The 24143-nt window shown below is 31.2% G+C and overlaps 1 protein-coding gene across 1 annotated transcript in view; it reads right to left on the reverse strand.

Annotated features, from left to right (window-relative positions):
• Nucleotides 1-23800, reverse strand: part of LOC143063174 (CLIP-associating protein 1-B-like) — a 108994-nt gene extending 85194 nt beyond the window's left edge. Inside the window, exons 1-4 of the mRNA XM_076235165.1 lie at nt 23684-23800; nt 17780-18071; nt 3268-3346; nt 1979-2022 (exon numbers count right to left, since the gene is read on the reverse strand). Of these exons, the coding sequence (XP_076091280.1) occupies nt 1979-2022; nt 3268-3346; nt 17780-17956 (300 nt within the window). The 5' untranslated portion in view covers nt 17957-18071; nt 23684-23800. The remainder of the gene's footprint in view (nt 1-1978; nt 2023-3267; nt 3347-17779; nt 18072-23683) is intronic.
• Between the last annotated feature and the right edge of the window lie 343 nt (nt 23801-24143).

Consider the following 24143-nt stretch of genomic DNA (forward strand, 5'->3'; position numbering starts at 1 on the left):
GCAACTTATGGTTTTTTGAGGGGTAATACTCTTGCACCCTCTTTATTTAATATATAGATGTGTTTTGATGTTTGACAGAATTTAATCTTGAAGAGTGGGGTTCTGACAATTGATATTAAAATTTCAGGTTTTGAGGAGTGAGAATCTAGTCTTATTATTAAAATATATGGAAAAAAAATTGTAGATATTAATAGGACATGATTTTTTTTCCTTCTCTAGTATAAACTGTTGTGGGACTAAGAGAAAATTTAAAGGAATAAAAGTAGACATGATGCTGGGACAGATTCATTTATAAATGAACATGAATCAATCATACACCATGTCTGCCTACTAAAGAAAGCTTTCTATTTCTTGTTACACATTGTCTGCCCCCTTGTGGTCATTAACTCAAACTGTCATGCAAATCCTCAAAAGCATTAACAGCCGTTTATGTTGAGTCCTGAGAACATTTTTTTACAACATTCGTAAGAGCATTTTTTACAACAAAAGCTGGATTGATTTTAGCAGTATATTGATCTCATTTTTAACTCTTAAATTATTTGTCGTCAATTATTACCGACCGAATAAGATATAGTCTGTCCAATCTGAAATGATTCTGACTTTTGGTCCAAAGAAGCACTGGTACGAAACAAGATTTTGTTAATATATGTATATATATATACTGAATACACTATTCACTATACATACAAATATTTAAAAAAAATATCTCGTCTTGTACCTGTGCAAAGAAGTTGAGCAAAATGCATAACTTCGTATTTTCTTCTGTCTATAGGTCCATCATGGTGTTCTTTAAAAAGATTCATCATATCGTAATTATCCGGAATTAATGTCATTATATTTTGCAACCATGTGATCACATTTTGCATATTTGACAGCTAATACGCTGCACGGTTCACAGGGGCTTGTTTAGTGGGTCAGACGAGGTTTTACTGTCAATGGCGATCGCTATCCTATATAAGATACCATAGGATAGCGATCGCCATAGACAGTAAAACCTCGTCTGACCCACTAAACAAGCCCCTGTGCACGGTTGTCGAAAAGCCATGCTTGTTTATTTAAAATCTTGGTCTTTGAAACGCTTGACTTATCAATATTGGTCATAGCTATCAAACGTTTTGAAGATCTGTAGTTTTCTAAACGAGTAGTCGGATCCGGACAGACCAAAAAATCCGGATTTAAAAAAAAAAAAATTATTTTTGTCAATAAAATGTTTAGGGTCGGCGTCAGAAACGGAGGTAGGGTCGGGAAACCGGAAACACACTATTTATTTATTTTGGCCTAACCTTAAATTTTGACTTTTTTTTTCTAGCCCAGGATCAAACAAAAGACTGAATTGGTATGTGTTGCTTCACTACTAAGCTTGAAGGACAAAGACTGTTTAGTCCAGAGTCAAAATTATGTGTCCGGGTAATATGACACATCTTCCAGTTTCTAAGTAACCAGCACACTTATAATCCAGCTCATCAGGTTTGTCTAATACAAAACACTGTCATATTGTACCAACATGTTCTCTTCCTGAATATTCATCCTAATTTGACATCAAAATTTAAACAGCCATCCCTCAACATCAACTTCGTCGTCGTAATCATGTACTATTTGCCACTGAACATTTAGCAGCAATTTGTGTAATCAATTAATTCAATTTTGCAAAACCTGCATTATACTTATCAGAAAGAAAGACTGATTTATCCAAAAATTGTTTTTCAAACTTTAGGCACATCTTCAACAGAAATCCATCAGATATAGACCATTTTTAAATGAAAAGAACATGATAATGTAAAAAACTTTGGGAGACTAAAAGTAAAACTTGTACAAGTTGAACCTGTCAACTGAGGGAACCTGCATGATATGGATTAAGAATTTTGTTATGGACATCAAACTTCTTTTAATCAATGAAAATTTATTATTACTGTAAAACCATGGTTATCAAGCTTCAAGCCTGGTACAAAGTGATTAAACATTTTGTGTACATCCTTACCTGATCTTTAGAATCTCCCAGTCTGTCCACCACTGCCACCATTACTGTAATTAAACATCACATTTACAGTTTAATCAATGTTTTATATCTATATACATCACTAACATTACCAAATCCTTGGAAATTTATGTAATAAAATTCCTGGTTAACTTAGGAGTTAAGTAATTACCAAATATTCATGACTAAAAACATGTAAGTTGGAATACAAACAATAATTCAGTTTCCGCATGGAGTAGAAAACATGTAATCTTGTTTATTACATGTATGTTGTCAAGTGTTTGTGGAGACCGACTACTCAAACTTTCATCTTATTTTATATGAATCTTCTGTGTTTGTATAACTTGAGGTGTTTGTTGCTGTTGAGCTTTTATATTTTCATATGCTAGTCTAACAAAACCCTCTAATTTCCGATTGGGGCGATATTTTTAGTGTTTTTAGTCAAAGATGTTTTCTTAGTTGACGTCATTGTTAAAGCGTAGTTTCAAATATGATATTTTCATTTTCCAAGTCCTTTTATGTTATGTAGCCTTGTCATCTTTTTCATTTCTCATATATTCTTATACACCCTTGGCCCTTAAACATTATGCTAAGTACGTTCCTCCAGAAAAGCACTTTGGTAGCATGATATATATAAAGTGTTTTGTTTTTTTATTTTTTTCTCATAAAATGATTAAAACAAGAGGCTGTCACAACGACAGCAAACCGGATTTATTAACATTTATTTGTGTCCTGGCAATATCACAAGAACCATTACTGATGAATGGTGAAAGTGAAAATCGTCAATATCAAATTTGACCTCCATTTTGTCATCAGTATCAACATATTAAAATTTGAAAAGCTTAGATTGAATGGTTCATGAGTAAATGCAACAACGTGAATGGAAACGCCATTTTACGATCTTTCAAGAACCATAACTCCTGAACGGTAAATGTCAAAATCGTCATTATTGAACTTGACCTCTATTTTGTCATCAGTAACAACATATTAAAATTTCAAAAGCTTTGGTTGAATGGTTCATGAGAAAATGCACGGACACGACGGGAAACACCATTTTTCAATCTTTTAAGAACAATAACTCCTGAACGGTAAAAGTCAAAATCGCCATTATTGAACTTGACCTTCGTATAGTTGTCAGTAATAACATATTAAAATTTTAAAAGCTTTGGTTGAACGGTTCATGAGTTAATGCACGGACAACATTTGATTGCCGCCCGCCCGCCCGCCCGCCCGCCGTACATCCCCAAATCAATAACCGACATTTTTGTCACAAAAATCCGGTTAATAAAAACCTGAAGAGATATGTGGTTTGAAGTCTTCTCCCATCCTGTCTACCATTAAACATAATACTTCTAACCCATTGATGGATATCTGAAAATATAAAAACATACCATTTTATAGTTATAATCAACATACTAAAAATAATTGAAAGGGATAAGCTAACAAGATTATCTCCCCTCCAGTCTGCCAGCAATCTCTGATAAACAATATTCTTTAACCTGAATAAAAAGTATCATGGAAATGGTTCATCTTGGTAGCTCCTTTAGTTTACATTTCAAATTTTGACATTCTTTTCGTTTCAATTTATAACTGAACATGCTTAACACATGCTTCACGAATCTAAGGGTCAAATCATAAACTGCTTGCATACTACTCAAATGAGGTGGAATTATTGTCTTTCAAGATGTCTTGAGCTTCTTTTTACAAACCATTTAAGTTTTTAACAGCCTGCATAGTTCATCTACATATACAAGTAAGCTTAAAAAAAATTGCCAAAATCATCAAACCTGAACAAAATTGGTACTTGATCTGCGATTTGTCATGATAAGATAATACACCAAATGTCAAATCAATATCTTCAAGCACAAAGAAAAAAGTGTGGAAAACTGATTTGACAAACTGCACAGAACTGATGGAAGAACAGACAGATGGACTGAGAGCACACCTAAAGTTCTCTGTGACTGTCGGTATGGGACTTAAAAGATGAATTAGGCAGCTAAATACCCACTAAAAAAAGTTCATTTTTTTAATATTCATACCCAAAATTTAATCACAATATTGATTATTTGACATGGGTTATTGGAACATTTATGGTATGACATTGTATACACTTTCAATATTCAAATATTAACATTTGAAATATATAATTACATATATTGTACAAAATATTAACACTATAAAATCCTATAACCTTAAAATTTATATTTGTTAACACTTGTTAAGTTAATTTGACATATTAACATGAAATCTACTGTTTGAGTTTTAAATTATAAGAAAATGGTCTAAAATAGGCGAATGTAGGACAGAAAGTCACAGGACAAAAAGTCACAGACAAAAAGTCACGGACAAAAAGTCACAGGACAAAAAGTCACAATTCATTTTTTCTGATTATTTTCTTTAAATAAAAAATGCTTATTTTTACAAAAATATTTTTGTATTTTTCTTGATGTATTGTATATTAACCAACTTTTTAAGCAAAATTTATCAAAAATATATCAAAGATGATCAAATAATTGTTAAGAAAACAAAATGTCAAAGAAGATTGGCACTCAAATGGCTTCATGGTGCCAAGAAATATGTCCTTTGCATGATTAAAATAAAATAAATTTTCATTTTTCAAGTAAAATGATAAATTCCATTAACTTTAATATGAGTATATGTATTAAAAATTAAATATTTCAAGATATTTCTCTTATATATTCCAACAATTGTTGAAAAAATATTTGTGACTTTTTGTCCTGTGACTTTTTGTCCTATCAAATTTGTGACTTTATGTCCTGTGACTTTTTGTCCTGTGACTTTCTGTCCGTTTACCAAATAGGCATATGAATTGTTTTTCCTGCCATGTAGTGTAAGTAAATCAAATAAAATGACAGTAAGTACTATAATAAAAAAAATATGTCTGCCATGTAAACACAATGTAAACTTGTTTAATTAAAAAGTTTCTAAGTGTCAAGTTTTACAAAATTTGGGGGAAAACATATATATATAGTATGTCTTTTTTTCTTTTCAAAATACAATTCTACAAATTTTTAATAGGACACATCTACTTTCTATCCTGTATTTAAAATTGTATAATTAATACTGCCCAAGGCTTTGGCTACTGAACTTTACTGTCCTTCTATATAATTTACATTTATGTAACAAAATCCCTTACGACAAAATAAATACATGTTAAGTTATTTTATGGTATATCATTTCACTACTTTCATCGCTATGTGGACCCTGTACAACTGGTTCCTTGGTACAAACATTATGGAAAAACAAAAGGCTAAACTTATATATTTATTTGGGTTTTTTTCAAAAATAATAGACAAACCATGAATCATTTTCTTCATACACCAAATGAACAGCTGTCTGAGCTGACTCAGGTGGGTCAAAAATATTAATAGTTATAGGTGTATACTATTTGTTACCAGGTGCAATTTAAAATTATGTGTTTTGGGTAAAGGAATACCTATTTCTTACTTAGTTGTATTTCAAGTTTTAAAATGATTTCATCAACTCTATTCTAAAGAACTTAACTATAATACTTAGAAGTATAAAGAAAGAACCATGCATGAAAACACAGTAAGATTTTACCCTCACTTAGACATCTGACAACTTTAACACCAGTTTAAAATGAAGCAAGGTTCTTTACAAGACATGCATTACTTGCATTGTTTTGAAAATCTACTTTGAAAATTGGCATAATAGTTATGCAGATTTCAGCTTTATAATGAGGTATATTTGATTTCAAGTGAAAAGATGCTGTTTATCTCACAAAACAATTTCTGCCAATTTTTTGTGTTCACTTTCATTTCAAATACATGTAGAGTGGGGTGCTCATTTTCGCCATATCTTTCCACGTTTTCTTCAGTTTATGTTCAGGTCTTTATGTTTTTGAAGTATACTGATATTTCTATATGAAGATAACTTCAAATGCAAAATATTCTTAGCTTTAAAACGTGTTTGTTTTGAGAAAAATCATTTGAAATGTTGGGTTAAAGGGTGTTTGAAATTTCCTGATGTTTTGTCAACGGGAGACACATATTCGCCGTTGTTACACATCTATTTAAACCCAAATAACTGCAGCTTTAAACAATATTTATCAAATAAATTTCATTATAGATCAATTGCAGACATTTGAAAGGTGAATAAAACAGAAATTTAGGGCAATCAGTCAAAGATTTACTAAAAAAATACTTCTTTGAAATTGTTTTTTTCATTCAGGAATTTGGCTGAAAATCGTTGTCCTTTTCTCGGTCTTTTGTGGTAAGTGCCGAAATTTGGTCTCATTTTCCTAAATAATCATATCTGTTATAAAAATATAATTTACCGGCATATTTCTTCAATTTCAACCATCCTTTGAAGTTTTTACAAGCAAGTAACAATCATATTTTCAGTAAAAGGTGCTTCATGCAAAATGTGAAGGTCACTTGCTTTCATTTCGTTTAAACATTTAAAAGAAACAACATTCATTTCCATGATAATTAAAAAAGTGTGTTCAATTCATGTATATATGTATGTAATATACCACATCTGAAAATCAGGGAACTTCTTTTTAGGTGACAATTAAATGAACAAATTAAACTTAACTACATACATATGTACATAAATGTCATTCCTAAAGTCAACAAACAAAATAATAAATTGTTTCATCTGTCTACATACAAGGTTTTCACAACATTATTAAACTATCTGTTTTTGTAAAGATTAAAAGTAAGATCAATGACCAAAGTTTTATTATCAGAGAACTTTTACTCAGACCAAACATATTATTAAATCTTATCTAATGTTTGTCAACAAAAAGGCCTTCTTCATTAGACTGTACCACTATGTTTGGCCTTTAATTGTCACTGGGGCATGAACAACTGTATCACATGTAGTGTCCTGCCTATTATATGGTGGTCACCACCTGTGAGACTTTTATATTCTCATTTACTTGTTTTGTATTTCTGTGGCTAAGTAAATGGTCAACACCTGTGAGAAAGTTTGGCTGTTTGATTTCTCATTTATAAGTATACCCAATTAATCTGACAAGTTTCTCATCTTAACATGTCAAACGGTAAATAAGACACGGAAAACATGCACATGTAACTAATAACACAGAAAACATGTGCATGTTTAAAAATAACACAGAATAAATACTTGACTGATAAAACACCTTAAAAATAACTACATGTCCATGAATATTGTATTATTGAAGATAGAGTGAAAACATGTTCAGGGCTATTCAAGACAAAAATGTAAAGAACAAGAATTTGTCCATGGTTCACGGATGCCCCACTGCACTATCATTTTCTATGTTCAGTGGACCGTAAGATAGGAGTAAAAATCTAATTTGGCATTCAAATTAGGAAGATTATATCATAGTGAACATATGCGGTTTGGGCTTTGCTCATTGTTGAAGGCCGTACGGTAACCTATAGTTGTTAATGTCTGTGTCATTTTGGTCTTTTGTGGATAGTTGTCTCATTGGCAATCATACCACATCTTCTTTTTTATATATGTGTACTTAGTTTTAAGTTGATTGGACTTCAACTTCAGCAAAAACTACTTTGTTCAAAACTTTAACCTAAAGCGGAGGGACGAACGGACAATCAAACTCACAGACCAGAAAACATAATGCCCCTCTACTAACGTAGGTGGGCATAAAATGGGGTAGGTGGACAACACTATTTGTTTCTTCCCCACCAGCCATAATTTTTTATTTTATTTGCAACAATATTATATTTGCTATAACACCCCCCATTACCCACATAAAATTGTGTCCACCCTTTCAAATATTTTTTTTCTTGGAGTAACCTTCATTTGATTTGTGACAGCATTGATTAGCAGCTCCCCCGTAATCTCAGTGGACCGTGAAAATGGGGGAAAATCTCTTATTTGACATTAAAACTAGAAATATCATATCATAGGAGACATGTGTACTAAGTTTCAAGTAGATTGGACTTCAACTTCATCAAAAACTACCTCGACCAAAAACTTTAACCTGAAGTGGGACAGACAGATTGACAGACTAAATAACGGATGAACAAACAGATGGACACACAGACCAGAAAAAATAATGCTCATAAATGGGGCATAAAAATCAATATGTTTTATTGATTGTTCAATTCAAGGCCTAGGAATCTAATGAAATTATATGAAAATGTGCAGAATACAAATAAGTTGTCATATAATTACAATTACAGCTTAGCATAAAAACAAACACAACTTAATATCCCTGCTCGTACTCATGGAATTTCACATTGTATGTAAATATCTATATAAACATACTAATTTTTAAGTATATAATATTGAATTTTGAATGTATGGACCGGACCACATGTACCCACATATTACATATATATGAAGTCTCATGTCATGCATATGCATTATTTGCACTAAGATGTTATTAATTTGTGTAATGGTATATATATATCCTGCATGTGTCATCCTTTAAGAACTCCTTCCAAATTATTGAAATCTATATACATGACATACATGTATCCTTCTGTATTAACCTTAATATCTTTGCAAGAAATGAGGGTTGTCACAAATACATTTATATAGTGTTGACTTTTATATAATCACATTAATATTACCTCCAAATTACATTATCAATAAACATAATAATTGCCCATACAAACACATATCTTTTATGAGGAAGTGTAATAGGTATTGACAGGTATTATGATAGATAACTTGTTACAACACCTAGTGTAATTATTACAGGATGATCTAACACCTTGACCCGCATTCCACCAGACAATCTACCCTCTCTGTCCTGCAGGTTTTCCTGATTACATATTACATATACCCAGACATGCATAACATGTCATTGTTTACATCTTTGTCATTGGTTATGGATGGTTGTCTCATTGGCAATCATATCACATCTCATTTTTTATCAATATAAGGTCTATTCAATATTTTCAACTGCATAACAGAGGTACATGTATTTCATAGTAATTTTTTAAACGCCAGAAATAATTTGTAATGATTACCTACATTAAATGGATCTACTTGTAAGCAATGAAATAAGTGACAAGTGCATGAACTACAAGTGTACATTTATCTGATTAATATTCAAAGCAATTAAACTGCAGGTGCTAGTCCTAATAAATGTCAAAAGATTATTCAAGTTACGCATAAACTTCATCTTGGAAAAACACAGGGAAATTGTTAAATGCTTTTAAAGTATTCTTCAGAAAACAGTAGTTGATTAAATAGCCTTCTTCTTCATGATTTTGGTCATATACTTTTCTGTCAATGAAAAATGAAATTACATCAATATTTTTCTAACAATGTGTCCTAAAATTAGTCTCCTTATAAAAAATTAGAGAAAACACTGTGTAGATTTTTTTTTCTGATGTAAATTTACTGGAAAACAAAAATCACTCTTTTCTAAGAAAAAGATGGGATTTTTTTTCACCACAGCTAAAATTATTGATTGCCAGTACACACACAAAACCTGTACCCTATAGCATAAGAGCTATGAGAACTCTACACTTTGGCATGTTTAGTTTTAAAACAGACAGAAATTATATCTAAATACACAGTAATCAAATGCTCAATTACATCTTATCACAAGTTAATCTAATAAGCTTGAAATGTATCCCTCCAATTTGTCTATATAAATGGTCTGTGGGTAAACAAATTGTATTTGTATTGACATTTCTACAATTATTAAAATGATAATTGTACAGATAATCATATCTACATGTACTGCATAGGGCGACTATTAATAGAATTTGGTCAATAAACTAAACCCTGCAATGAACTCACAATTATAAAATACTTATAATTATATAATCTATACTATTAAACGAGAAGACCTCATTTTGGGTGTCGCTTCTCTTCTTTCCACGATTAATTAATCACCATGTGACTGTGTTCTATAGGTAACATGCATAGTCGCATTTGTCATCCATTCTTATGATTATTCAGGTTGAGTTATTTTTGGAGAAAAACGACAAAAAAGAAGTCCGGATATTGATTCCGTCATCAGACTGACTTTAAGGAGGCTCGCGGGTATAAAATTTTCAGAAAAAAATCAAACGTTTATTTTTCATTACAAATTTTATTTATTACCTCAAGAAGTTGTTACTTTATCTTATGGTACAAAAATTATTCAAAAAAATCAATACGTGTTGGCCCCAGGTGACTTTTAAAATGTAGATATCATTGAAAAAGCTCCAAATTATCTCCCTTTGTTGCAAAAATGCCATTTTTTGGCATTAAAATTTAAATATCTTTTTTAACTCATCGGTGACCTATATTTTTTATAGTTATTTTCGAAAAAGCTGTACATAAACTAAATAATTGTAAAATTTTAGCCATTTCTGTAATTTAGTTCCTTTTTAATTTCGATATTACCGCTTTTTCTCCTATTAGTTCAACAACAAAAAAGGACATTAGCAAAAATGTATGCTTTTTTCGAAGGCAGATTGTGAGCGTAAATGAACGGTGACCCCATTTTTTTATTTCAATTTTCTATTAGGTATAAGATAAAGTTAATTTATAGAAAAATAAAGCGAAATCTTATATTAAATAAAAAAAATGATTTAGACCCGCGAGCCCCCTTAAGTCATAGATAAGACTTCCGGTTTAAAACAACCAATCGTATGATAGATAACAAAAATCGAAAAATAAATAAGCCAATCAGAGAGTTCTCCAAATCATGGTGTTTATATCGCAAGAACCACAACTATTACATCTCCTTAGAGAGGACAATTATTTTATGCGTTTTATCTACATGTAAACTACGATATGCTACTTTAATATATAGATCCTCTCTGTATTCTGTCTACTGTTTTCTTTGAAATTTTTACTATATAAGGGGTCATACCAGTTGCATATATATTAAAATAAGTAAAACATGTGGAAACAATAATGTGTCCATAGTACACAGATGCCACCTCGGCACTATATTTACTAAGTTTCGAGTTGATTGGACTTCAACTTCATCAAAAAGTACCTCGACTAAAAACTGTAACCTGAAGCGGGACAGACGGACGGACGTCACGAACGAACGAACTAACGCACAGATGTACAGACTAGAAAACATATTGCACATAAATGGGGCATAAAAATTTATTGTTGAAAGTGAAAGTAGTGATTTTGCAACAATGAAAGTAGGGTAGAGACTTGAGGGAGGCAGGACCTTTTTCAGGACATCGGGATCGGGTGTTTATAAGCTCGGGATCTGGGGATTGCTCAATACGGGATCCGGGAATATATTTTTCGATTTTGGTATTTCGGGATATGAATTTCTTTAAATTCTGCATCTTGGGATTTCATGTTTTTAAGACCGGGATTTCGGGATCAGGACCCCTCCGACCACCCCTCAAATTAGCCTTAGTCGGTCTTAGTCATTTATACAAGATTCATATCCTACCATTGGCATGTTAATAAGGCTCTCAGAAGAAAAAGCACTGATGAATCCGATCGTCCTAGAAGCATATTTTATTAGACTAATAACGGTTGATATTATATAATTAGTTACATGTTTGGAGCGGTGCAAATTTTTAATTTAATTTGACTTTTACCAAAAGATGCATTGTAGCAAAGGAGAATAATAATTGTGGTCTGAGGCCAGAAACACGAAAATCATTGCAATTAACAGAAAGGAAACAAATATCGAACTTTGGAAAAAGGGAGAGGGCTTTTGATACCTTTTCTGAAATTCTCCATGATACATAATTATCTTTTACAAACATCATCCTACAACAGTTCACAAGCTGTATATGCCCGCGATTTCGCGGGTGTGGTCTAGTATAGTTAATGTTAAATATATACTTCTTTTCAAAAAGACATTTAAAAAGTCATAACATACATTGTGTATTAAGGAGTGAAAATATGAGGTATAAATAAGTACATCCTTTTTAAAAAGATGTCTTGAAAGACAAACATAGTTATTTGTAAGACAAATTTAGTTCTCTATATCGACAAATTTAGTTCTCTATATATATATATAAGAAGATGTGGTATGAGTGTCAATCATTACTGAATGAGACAACTCTCCATCCAAGTCACAGTCATTATATATTTTACACAAAAAAATAGATTGAGCATCAAGGACCTGAGCTTATTAAGATTGTTGGCGTCCCAGGAAGTTTCTATTGAACCTACCATTGGTAGACTGTACATTATTTTAGTTATACAATGTAGCAAGTAAAAAGGAGGCAGGGAGGATCCAGCCATTTTTAAAAGGGGGTTCCAATTATATGTCCCCAGTCAAATGCATTGATCATCCGAAAAATAGGGGGTGTTTCAAACCCCTGGAATCCCCCCCCCCCCTGGATCAGCCACTGTGAGGTCAAATGTTGCACAAAAAAAATTATTCAAATTTTTGAAGAATGGTAAATTAATGTATGAAACAAAACATCTTTTACTTGAAGAATAAAAATTAGTAGGGTTAGTTTACAATTTAGGAAATTCCGTAGGATTTTGAAATCAAACTTATTTCTGCCACCAAAGATGTGCAATAAAAATTCATGTAAAATGTGCAAATTTATTACAAAACTGCTGCACATATTCTACAAACTTATATATACAACATACAAATAAGATACTATTTATTTCTTATACAGCCAAATTCAGTAAAATGAATAGATAGATACATGTAATTTTTGTGCATGCATGTAAATGTACACATTCAGTTTCAAAGGCCATGGATTCCTTGTAATTTCATTACTCAAATAACAAAAATATAATGTGATGAACAAGAATATTCAATTAGCAGATATATTTGGTATTCTTCACCTTTCCACAAGTTATTGATTGTAAAATTGTTCTAAAATAAACATACTTGACAGGTTAATCATGTACCCTTTATGTCTAATCAAACAAAAAGAGGACACAGTATTGTTATTAAAAGTAAACTTGAAGGAACATTATTTCACATGTTCTCATTTCTTTATCAGTGATGTCCCAAAAATATTTAAATCCCCAAAAAGTATGATTTTTATCTTCTTTTTTTTTTGAACATTTTTGTATGCAAATTAAACATTGTAACTTTCAGTTAAAAACATTAATTAGTGTGGCCCAAATGACAAATGTAAAACAATTCAAACCAGAAAACTAACAGCATGATATGTAACAAACAATGAACAAAATACAAATATGATACATGTACAGCAAATAACAACAAGCTCTCAATTTCAGGCTAGCATGAAGTATTATAAATAATATATGGGAGTCACCATGGGTAAACGTGATTATATATTAGAACTTAAGGAAGCTGGCTTGTCATGTTTAGGAATTTTGGTAAAATTTTCGGAATCCTCTGGTTTTATCCATTTGAATGCATTAGCAAATTTTGCCCGGTGACCCCCATTTTTCTTTTTATAATTCTTTTACATTTGTAATGATAAGCTGTCTGTTAAAGTCTTTTAAAATGTTAATTACTTTTTAATAGTTTTTGAGGACTTTAACTTGTCAATGATAAAGCTATGAAAAGTCAAGAGAGAAATTTTTCCCGCCAAAATTTCAATGGCTAATATATCGAAAACGAGCACGGTGACCTATATATTTTTTTTGCTCTTTGAAGTCCTTTATTAATCCCCTATCAATATAAACTAGTGTTTCAAAAAGTTAATTACTTTGAAACTGAGAAGCGAACTCCCTTAACAGCCTTAGTTATTTTTTCTACTGTACTAAGTGTGACCCTCTTAATTGATTCCATTCTTCTGCAATATATGCATTTAATTGTTTGTTTTTGATGATATATAATAAGCTACATACATATGTATGACCAAGAGTTATCTTTTGACTTCAAAAATAAAGTCATAAAGTATACATAAGAATACTGTACAAAAGTATATCAAGATAGTAAAGGATTAACCTGATTAACTTAATCCCGGGTGGTCTTTCATACAGATACAGGTATTTGACAATTGTGTACCTGTGACATATCTTATCAGACTAAATATTTTGACAATCCATTTGTGTGTCAATGAAATGCTTATTGATATATATAAAGTGTATATATACTTGTATATTCGACCATTTCATACATAACCACCTGTTGCTACTTTTTGTGTTTACTTTCAATGAAAATTCATTAAAAAATGCATGTACATGTCTGGTATACAAAACTGTATACATTGTATATCATTTATATTGAAAAAAGCCATGTGAACTTTGTTGCTGATCTTATAAAATAAAATGTATTTTTTTCTTAATAAAACCAAAGTACTGATTTTGAAGTTATGAATATTTTGTTACAAAGAATTTTCTACTGTATATGTTTATGAATACAATGTCCCAATAGACAGATTAAATAAAATTGAGAAAGGAAATGAGGAATGTGTCAAAGAGACAACAACCCGACCATAGAGAAGACAACAGTAGAAGGTCACCAACAGGTCCTCAATGCAGCGAGAAATTCCCCCACCCGGAGGCGTCCTTCAGCTGGCCCCTAAACAAATATATATACTAGTTCAGTGATAATGAACGCCATACTAAACTCTAAATTGTACACAAGAAACAAAAATTGAAAATAATACAAGACTTAACACAGGCCAGAGGCTCCTGACTTGGGAGAGGCGCCAAAATGCGGCGGGGTTAAACATGCTTATGAGATCTCAACCCTCCCCCTATACCTCTAGCCAATGCAGAAAAGTAAACGCATAACAATACGCACATTAAATTCAGTCCAAGAGATGTCCGAGTCTGATGTCAGAAGATGTAACCAAAGAAAATAAACAAAATGACAATAATACATAAATAACATCAGACTACTAGCAGTAACTGACATGCCAGCTCCAGACTTCAATTAAACTGATTGAAAGATTATGTCTTCATCATATGAATATCAGACACAATCCTTCTCGTGAGGGGTTTAGTATCATACCATCATAACATATATGAGAAGAACATAACCTGTGTCATGCCAGCAACTGGTTTTTAAATAAATGTGTTTAGTTCCGATGCAAAGACCCTATAAGTGAATAAATATTAACGCCAAAATATGCAATCTTTAATGACCTGACAACAGTATCGTAACTATATCCCTTCTTAATAAGTCTATTTAAAGGTTTTGCTAGGTTCTGAGGTGAATACTGACAATTTTGTGCTTTATAAAGAATATTTCCATAAAATATCGGATGTGAAATATCTGAACGTATATAAGAAGTCTGCATGTTGAGCTAAAGTATATTTCTGTTTGCCAAATCTATAACCAGCAAAGATTTGATTCATTATTCACCAATGTACATGTGTCTCAAATTGAAAACTACATGTACTTGCAAGAATGTGAAAAAATATTATTTGTGAAAGATGCATTTTATTATCAGGGTATGCACACATATTCATATTTTAGTTTTGGCATGAGAACTAAAATTAAATTCTATATTTATCCTGAAGGTGTCATTTTTGTACATGTAGTAAGTACTAAATGAGTGTATTATCCAAAACGTTTGAAATATGATTTTTGATCAAATTATTATCTGTGTTGTTTTTCTCAAAGAAAATTTGATAACTTCATCTTATATCCATAGTTATGTAGGTTTTAATCTGACCAGCCATCTTTCTTACAGCTATGTATACAGTTGCTTCAAACACTTTGAAGACTATAATTCTTTGGTATTACCAATATATATGTCAGAATCAGAGAAAAAATCTAAATGGGATTACCAGTACCAGGTATTTTGGAAAAATTCCATGTATTGATTTATAGAAAATGATATAGCACAGCTGACCGAGTAATAAATTACAATTGCAGAAGAATTTATGAAATTGTATATATAAATTTACTCATATTCATCAATTTATTTTACCATACATGTATACAATACAGCTTTTTTCTGTTAAAATTGAATAGTTTCCCTGAACATGCTTGAAAAGATTGATATAAGAGAGGTCTGTTTAGGTTAGCAGAAACATAGGTGCATGTACATGAGAATGCATAAATCATGATAAATATTGTTGAAAATCACACTTTTTAATTAATTAACAAGTTCATTACATGTAAATAAAAAACCAACAAGTCACAATGAAAATGAAGTCAGAATTATTTACATGTTATTTAAAATATGTACAGCATATACTGTACAGTAGTACATCTATAATATATATACATGATATATACATTCATATTTGAATTGTTTTACACTAAATTAACATAAGTCATTTTGGGCCCTTCATAACTTATGTAAGTCAATACAAGGCTCTGTGTTGAAGGCTTTAGTACTTTGACCTATAGTTGTTAACTTTTTATACATTGTGACTTGGATTGACATTTGTCTAATTGGCACTAATCATGTTAAAACCATATCTTCTTTTCTATAATGTATTTGTGCATACATTATTGTAAAATACATAGTACATACATGTATATGTCATAGCACCTAGCATATATACATTTATTTTTCTCCATAATCTGTGTTTCATCACAAAATATTGATAGTGGATACATGTACATGTTGACTGAACAAAAATGGTCAGCATAATTTTGAAGGATGTGAATTATATATATAATTATATATATAAAGCAATTAAGTCATGTAAGTACAAAATGTAGAGTCTTCACAATAAACCACACCATATTTAAGTGAAGTTTGAAGGTAATTTTATATTTTATAGGAGGGAGGCCTAGGTCCCATGACCACTACGCATAAACCCAAAGAAGAGAAAACACTGAAAATAAATCTTGTAAATATCTTGCTAGAACCAACATGTAGCCTCTTATATTTAATTGTTTTCAGTGAAGAATTCTGCTTTTCAGAATGATTAAATGTATATATATGTATATTTGTTTTATTAACAAAAAGAAATCAGTTTAATGTACATACATAAAATGAACATATAGGTATGTTTAATTTCATTCAATGTTATAGATATATCACAAGCAGTGTATTTAAATTGCAATCTACATCATTTGAGAAATATCCATGAAGACAAAAAGTTTTGTCCTTTTTCAGTTTTATTTTTTTGCATGAGCAATCATGATAAAAAATATGATTAGCCCTTGTCATTGCCCTGTTATACTTGGCTAAATTTATAGAACTAACGAACAAAGTCAAATTGTAATCTTCATTTAAGTATTTGTAACCGTTAAATACTGCAGACCTTTACATGTTTTTACAATACATACATATATATACATGTTTAGCTACATATTGTATTTGGTCACTGGACATGTAGAGAAGCAGATATATCATGTAAATAACCACTACAGCTCATGTGTTTTTATTGCATTATACATGTTATAACCTGCACATTGTGGGTAGCCTTCATTGTCCACTTTAAATTTTACCTCATATATTGTAAACAAGTAAGCACATGTAGAGCTACAAATGTAAATGTACATGTACCTAAATGTATTATTTGCAAACTGAAATTTTCATGTTTTTTACGGACAAAATTAACAGGTACATGTACAAATGTACTAATAGTTATTTATAAAAAAAGAAGATGTAGAATGGTTGCCAATGAGACAAGAGACCAAATGACACAGAAATTTTACAACTATAGTTCACCGTACAGCCTTCAACAATGAGCTATAACTGGAAATGACTATATATACATCTACATGTACTTTATTTTAACTTTGGAGGATAGTAGTCTCATTTGGCAATCATACCACATCTCCTTATTTTCATTTGTAAATTTCAAATGTACTTATATGTCAGATTGGCATTCCAAGAAACTATAATATCATTCTAGTCCATGTGTATATATATGTACAAATATAGAGGATAGCTTTTTTAAAATGTACATGTGTACAGACTTTCAAAAATGCATCAAAAGGTCATACATACATGTATGCACATGTACAATGTAGCTAGCTAGAAACTGAACAAAACAAGACATATTTTTTTTTATCTAACTTACCTTATAGTTACTGCAGTTAACCCATGCTACAAGGCCACCGATTAATTCATCTATGTCTATACAATGTATTGAACTGTAAGGATCTCTTAAATGTGACACTAAGTCTGAATGAGTCTGCACTCGCTTTCTTGTATCAGATGTTGTTATTCCAAGGGTAAAATCATCCAGTGTAGCCATTTTGCAAGAATTTAAAATTTAAACCAATTTTTCACAGAAACAAATTAAATCCACTGATTATCTAGTGCAATTTACATGTATTGTCTTGTATCATTATCAAAATCATCTTAAGATCCTGCAATGGAAATTAAACAAACAAATGTATTTCCCTACCATACATACTAAACAGAAATAGTTGAGACCCACTACATACTATGTATAATCATTGGTAATGTAATTAATGTCAGTTGTACATTGTAAATGCTAATACTTTAAGGACACACATAACATAAAAAAAATCACTTTTATAAAAGTGGCTTGAATACTTATATATGTGAGATCTAAACATGATGAGGGAACTGTTGTGCGTTGGGTATATAAAACATATCATACATGTAACTGTTTCATATTTAATGTTAAAAAAAATATTAAAGATACAAAATAACATTTTTTTTTTAATTATTACTTCTACACTCAGCTCCTGGAATTCGAATCTTGATCATGTTGATAGTCTAAGCCTTATTTAATTCAACCAGTCAGGATGTCATGCATTGCAATGAATTGTTTTGAAATTGTCAGGACTTGTATCATACATGTATGTACATGTAAAGTTTAAAAATGTTTTTTTGTTTTACAATTTTACTTTACACAAGTCATGTGATTAGGGCTCACGCTAGCGGGCGACTGGGTGATAAAGTCGCTTTCCCCTTTGTTTCTTCTCTTTGTCCACCCTTCAAAACTGAAAGCTAGACGCCCTGTTGTTTAGTCGCTTTCATCATAGGACATTTCTAATTTTTACAAAGTCGATAAAACATTAATTTTTTATTGATAAGGCCTAAATTAAAATATTGTCTGTTTGCCCTTTTCTGACCCTATTTTTTGAAACAGGGTAGGTAGGTAGGTAAAATATTTTATTTTTCTTTCCCCAAAAATAACTTTGCTCGGTACATTTTTTGTCATGGGTAGGCAGGTAGGTATATATACTATTTTATTTTATAGATACAAAATCTGCATGATATCATTTTTGTCTGTACATGTATTTGCTTTTGTTTTAAGTATGATTTTACTAAAAGTTTCTGGGACTATTACACTAATAGTCGCAGGAAGTTATGAAAATAAATTATCATGTAGAATGTGAAGTTAATTCATATGCACTACTATCTTGTTTTCAAATATCAAAATATAGGGCTGTGCAGCGTATTTTCAACATGTATATGCCTGGAACTTCAAAGAGTTTTAACTTGCACTGATCTTCTGAACTAGGTACATGTACCTTGTATGCTTAACTCGACCGAAAGGTTTTTTAATATCATATATCTCCCTGGCATAGTTTGTGAAACAGCTGTTCAACAGAGCTCCAGATAAGAATTCACAAATTGGGGTTTTTACCCACCATTTTCTTTTGTAATTGGGTGATAAAGTTTTTTAATTGCATTATCAATTCCAATTCACCCTCAAATTAATATCAAATTGGGTTTTTCACCACCAAGCTCCTTAATGTATTGGGTTTTTTCATCAACATATAATATTTAATATTTAGGCAATATCAATTCCAGATGTTTTTCCATCTTAGCCTATATGTTTCTTTTTCTTTGTATATGTGCTATAGCTGTTGTATTTGGTTCATTCACTGACTAGCATTTGTAGGTTGAATTTGTGTCCCATTTCAAACCTTCAACCAGTTTTGTATTTTCTCACAACTTATATAAACTGTAAAAAACGGATATATGTATTCACAGGCACTCGTCTCAGAATTTATTTTACATATATACCTTTATATTCAACATTAACTGTAAAATGAAAAACGAAAATAGTAAATAAACTGTAATTTATACTTGAATGTTTCTGTTTTATTCAATTTACATAAATTTGGATTAAGTTAGAACTTTTGGTTTCCGATGCTTTCCAACTACATAACAAGTCATAATTGATTTGGCCTTTCACTTTTTTCAACTGATTTCGTTTTTGACGAAACCCTGTTTTTAGTAGCAAATTTCTCGTTAAGGTACACAAACACGTCCTTGTGTTCGATGGACGATTCCTAAAACACTGGCTGAGTCTTGTTATCATCATTACTTTCCCTCAGCTATTCAAAAGAAGCTGAAAACATGCTTCTATTCAATATTTTTACCGGACATTCATTTTCGTTTTAATTCAATATATGTTATGATGAACCCCGAGCAATTGGAGAAAAATATGACAACATGACACACGCTAATTGGATAAACGCCGAGAAGATAGAAATGTTTTCAAAAACACGTGTACCTTTTGAGCAACGGAATATTCCAACAGGGACCCATTTCAGCTACTTGATGTCAGGATTTATTTTTAGAACGAAAGGACATTTCCAATTATAAATATTATAAAAATAGATTTACGCGACGACTGTAAACAGATAGGGGTAAATAATGCAAACGGTAGTCAATAAAAGGGTTGAGAACTCATGGTTTTGGCATATAATTGGGTTTTCCTGTGAATTAATTGGGTTATTAAACCCTGCAATGGGCAATTGCATTGGGTTTTTTCTTATTTGTATTGCTTGATTACGCAAATACGCAGCTTATCTGGAGCTCTGTGTTCAATGAGCAATCTATGGCATGTTTTATTCCGACATTCTACCAATTTTATCAAAATTTGAACTTAAATTTTCAGAGATACATGTAATATCTGTGAAATAAAAAGAATATTTGACTAGAATATAAAGCCATTTCCCACCATCATTGTCATGCAACCAGTTAAGATTTTGTGCGTCCCGTTGTAAAATCTAAAAGACTTGAAACTCAATTGTCACGTATTTTACATCGCATTTTTAAGAGGTTTGCTCGAGATGGTCTGTTAGGAAAACTTGGTGATTTTACTGCCAATTATTCTCCAATTTTATACAGGACTTTGGTTCATGTCAGCAGGGACTTTCTATACTAACAATAATTTGTATAGACATCGTTATAAGTGACCAGTCCTGTTAGTATAGTCCCTGATGTCAGATATAAATAAAATGTCAAAGCTGGTCAAAGGCAGCAATAACATAATCATGCTGATCTAGGGATCACCAAAGGCCATCCCTACATGTATAGGATACAACGCCCATTATCAAAATATTTTGTTCACACGTTGATAATTTTGTATTGGACAAACTTTTTTGAATGAATCCTGTTCTTCAAGTATAAATGGCAACGTTCATATTTGCAACATCGACTTCAATCAAATGCTTTGAATTTCTAAATGTAAGTGTTCATGCCAAACTCTCATGTGATACAAAACCGACTTAACCTTATACACGGAAGATAAAACCCGAGGATTCCAGTAAAAAAGTTTTGAGCGGGAAATACAAATATAAGATTTTTGGTAGGAACGAATAAAAATTTAAAATATTATATTGCTGGTGAATACGAATAAAAGATTTTCAGTCGCAACGAATTCATAGGGTCAGTCTGTAAAGGGCAAACAAACAATATTTTAATTTAAGCCTAATTAAAGAAATTCAGACAGAAACATTTCATTTTCTTAAGAAAGGAGGTTTTAGCATTGTCTTTACAATGTATAGCAGGTTATTTAATAAAAAGACAACTTCTGGAACTTGTTACTCAAGAGGGTACATGTATATCAATCTAACTTTTGGTAGCAAAAAAAGTTTGTTACTCTTCTTCTTTCAATACTACTCAGACATGATTTGATGTTATTGTATGATTTAACTGTATTGGACCTTATTATGAAAGATTCTGACATGGGATCCGGAAATTTAGTTCACAATTTCTCTTCAGTTTGTTTCAAGGGAAATTCCTGATCAACATAAGTTAGATTCCATTTTTTTTTAAACAAGGAACCACAGCAGAAATTAACTGCACTGATTATCTCACTGCATAATCATTATCCTAATATTTGGATTACATTTCTATGAAGTTTGAACTGTATAAAATCCTTTTAGGAACGATTTTAATGCCTGTATGGAGGTTGTATACAAATCAAGAATAGTCAATAAATGACGTTTTCTACTTTCAGTTTTAAAATGAAATTAAAAAGGGAAGTGGCACGTGGATAATAAATTCCAACCGAGTCTGGTTTCAATCAGGAAAATATATTTTTTTTTCTTATTTAAATTCTTTTAGTAAGAGATGAATATTTGTCTCTCTCGTTGAATAGATACTAAATGATTTCATATTTTATGTTTTTGGTGTCTATAAATAATCAGGGGGAACTTTCACATTCCTTGCATAGAACACAGTACAGGAAGCACCTGTTTGACTCATGAAAACATTGAATGTTTTGAATAAAGTTTTTTGATGAAAAATATATATAAAATATGACGAAAATTCGTTCAAATGACGAATCTACGACAAACAAACTTCAATAAGTGATCTTTTATAAAATATTGAAACTCAAAATGCGAACTGTTCGGGAGAAACAATTTTGATGAACTCCATGGTGTTGAAATGCAGACTGACTGAATTTCCTGGGGAAAATAATTATGATGGTTAATTAATAATTAACGAATTAGTGACTCATCAGAAGGTGATAAGCGGATTAGTTATAATCACAACTTGTAACACCTGTTGTAAGTGTTAACTACCTGGGGGTCATAAACTTGTCAAAAACATAAGGACAGGTAAATTTATACATGTTATAGTATTTTTATGCGAAAATATTTTACACTTTAAAAATTTTTAGTGACAAAATTGGTTTGAAATACTTTTGTCAATGCGAAAATTGTTTTGTAAATTACGAAAATGACGAGCGCTAGCAAAATCACTGCATAAACACATCAACATATGACCAATGAAACACGTTGTTCAGCACTCAATAACTGATGATAACATGCCTAGTACTTGTGTCATTATGCTGCACGGGTTTGAATCATTTCAAAATTTCTTATTTATGGTGTTTACATGAAGAAATGTGAATTTGAAGTTGTATACACCTTATCGCTATTTGTCCGCCTTGACATCAAAATATCTGTCACCACAATGGAAAAGTGATTACTGTACATTTTTTTTATGAAATCAAAAGTTCAAGTGGTGCAGATGATAAGGACTATTAAAGGTGTGTTGCAAAGAAAACATAGTCATTAAAGAAATTCCAATTCCAAGTTCCAAGATTTTACTATTACTGACCTCATACACCTTATCGCTATTTGTCGGCCATTACAGTTTACTGGATATCACACAGGTTCCCGTAAAATTTTGACGTCATATAACAAAATATCTGAAGCCACAATGGAAAAGTGATTGTTGTATGCGTCAAAAGTTCAAGCGGCCCGGTCAGCAGGGATTAGTTATAAGGTGTATTTGAGCACTTGTTGACAAAATGACTTTATAAAGCATAAACTGTTGGTTTTTTAAGTCAAATTTGAAGTTGCAATTAGTAAAACAGGGAAACCAAAATCCCAAGTTTCAGAATCACTGTCACTAATGGGGTGGTACTTTAACTTAATCAACAGACGAAGTACCTTGTCTATATGTTTATGATAGGTGCACTATAGTGAGTATACTTTTGAAATTTATATTCACATCATGGAGGCTGACATGTCTGAACTGTAATGAGTCATTCCTTTTATTGACAGCAGGTGGCTGTTGTTGTTTGTATTTTTTTATTTTACCGGTGTTTTTGCAAAATTTTGACCTGCTGCATTATCCTGAATAGACATTTACTGTTTTCTATAGAATGACAACTACTGTATAAATCAAACTGGTAATCCATCGCTTTGAAAGCAAGCGCATATCAATGTTTGTGACATTTATTTTGTATACCTACCGAATAATGGACTTCTCGTCCGCCATGATGAATTTCAAATTCATGACGTCAAAATCTCGTCGATTCTCGGAAAAGATGAGATTCATATCTAATTACCGTAAATGTCATAAATCATTTTATTTGTAGTTCATATTGGTTTTTTTTTTTAGCTAACCGGAGCCTCAAGGGCTTCACATCTGAGCTCTTGGCGTCCGTCGTCATCCGTCGTCGTAAACTTTTTCAAGAATCTTCTCATCTGAAACTACAAGATGAATTTGATGATACATTCTATAAAGAAACAATAAAAGAGTATAAAAACATATGCAACAACCGTGAATAATAATAATAATAATAATAATAATAATAATAATAATAATAATAATAATAATAATAATAATAATAATAATAATAATAATAATAATAATAATAATAATAATAATAATAATAATAATAATAATAATTAAAGAGGGTAACTAGTCTA

Source organism: Mytilus galloprovincialis, chromosome 2 (assembly GCF_965363235.1).
Source record: "Mytilus galloprovincialis chromosome 2, xbMytGall1.hap1.1, whole genome shotgun sequence".
Lineage (NCBI taxonomy): Eukaryota > Metazoa > Mollusca > Bivalvia > Mytilida > Mytilidae > Mytilus > Mytilus galloprovincialis.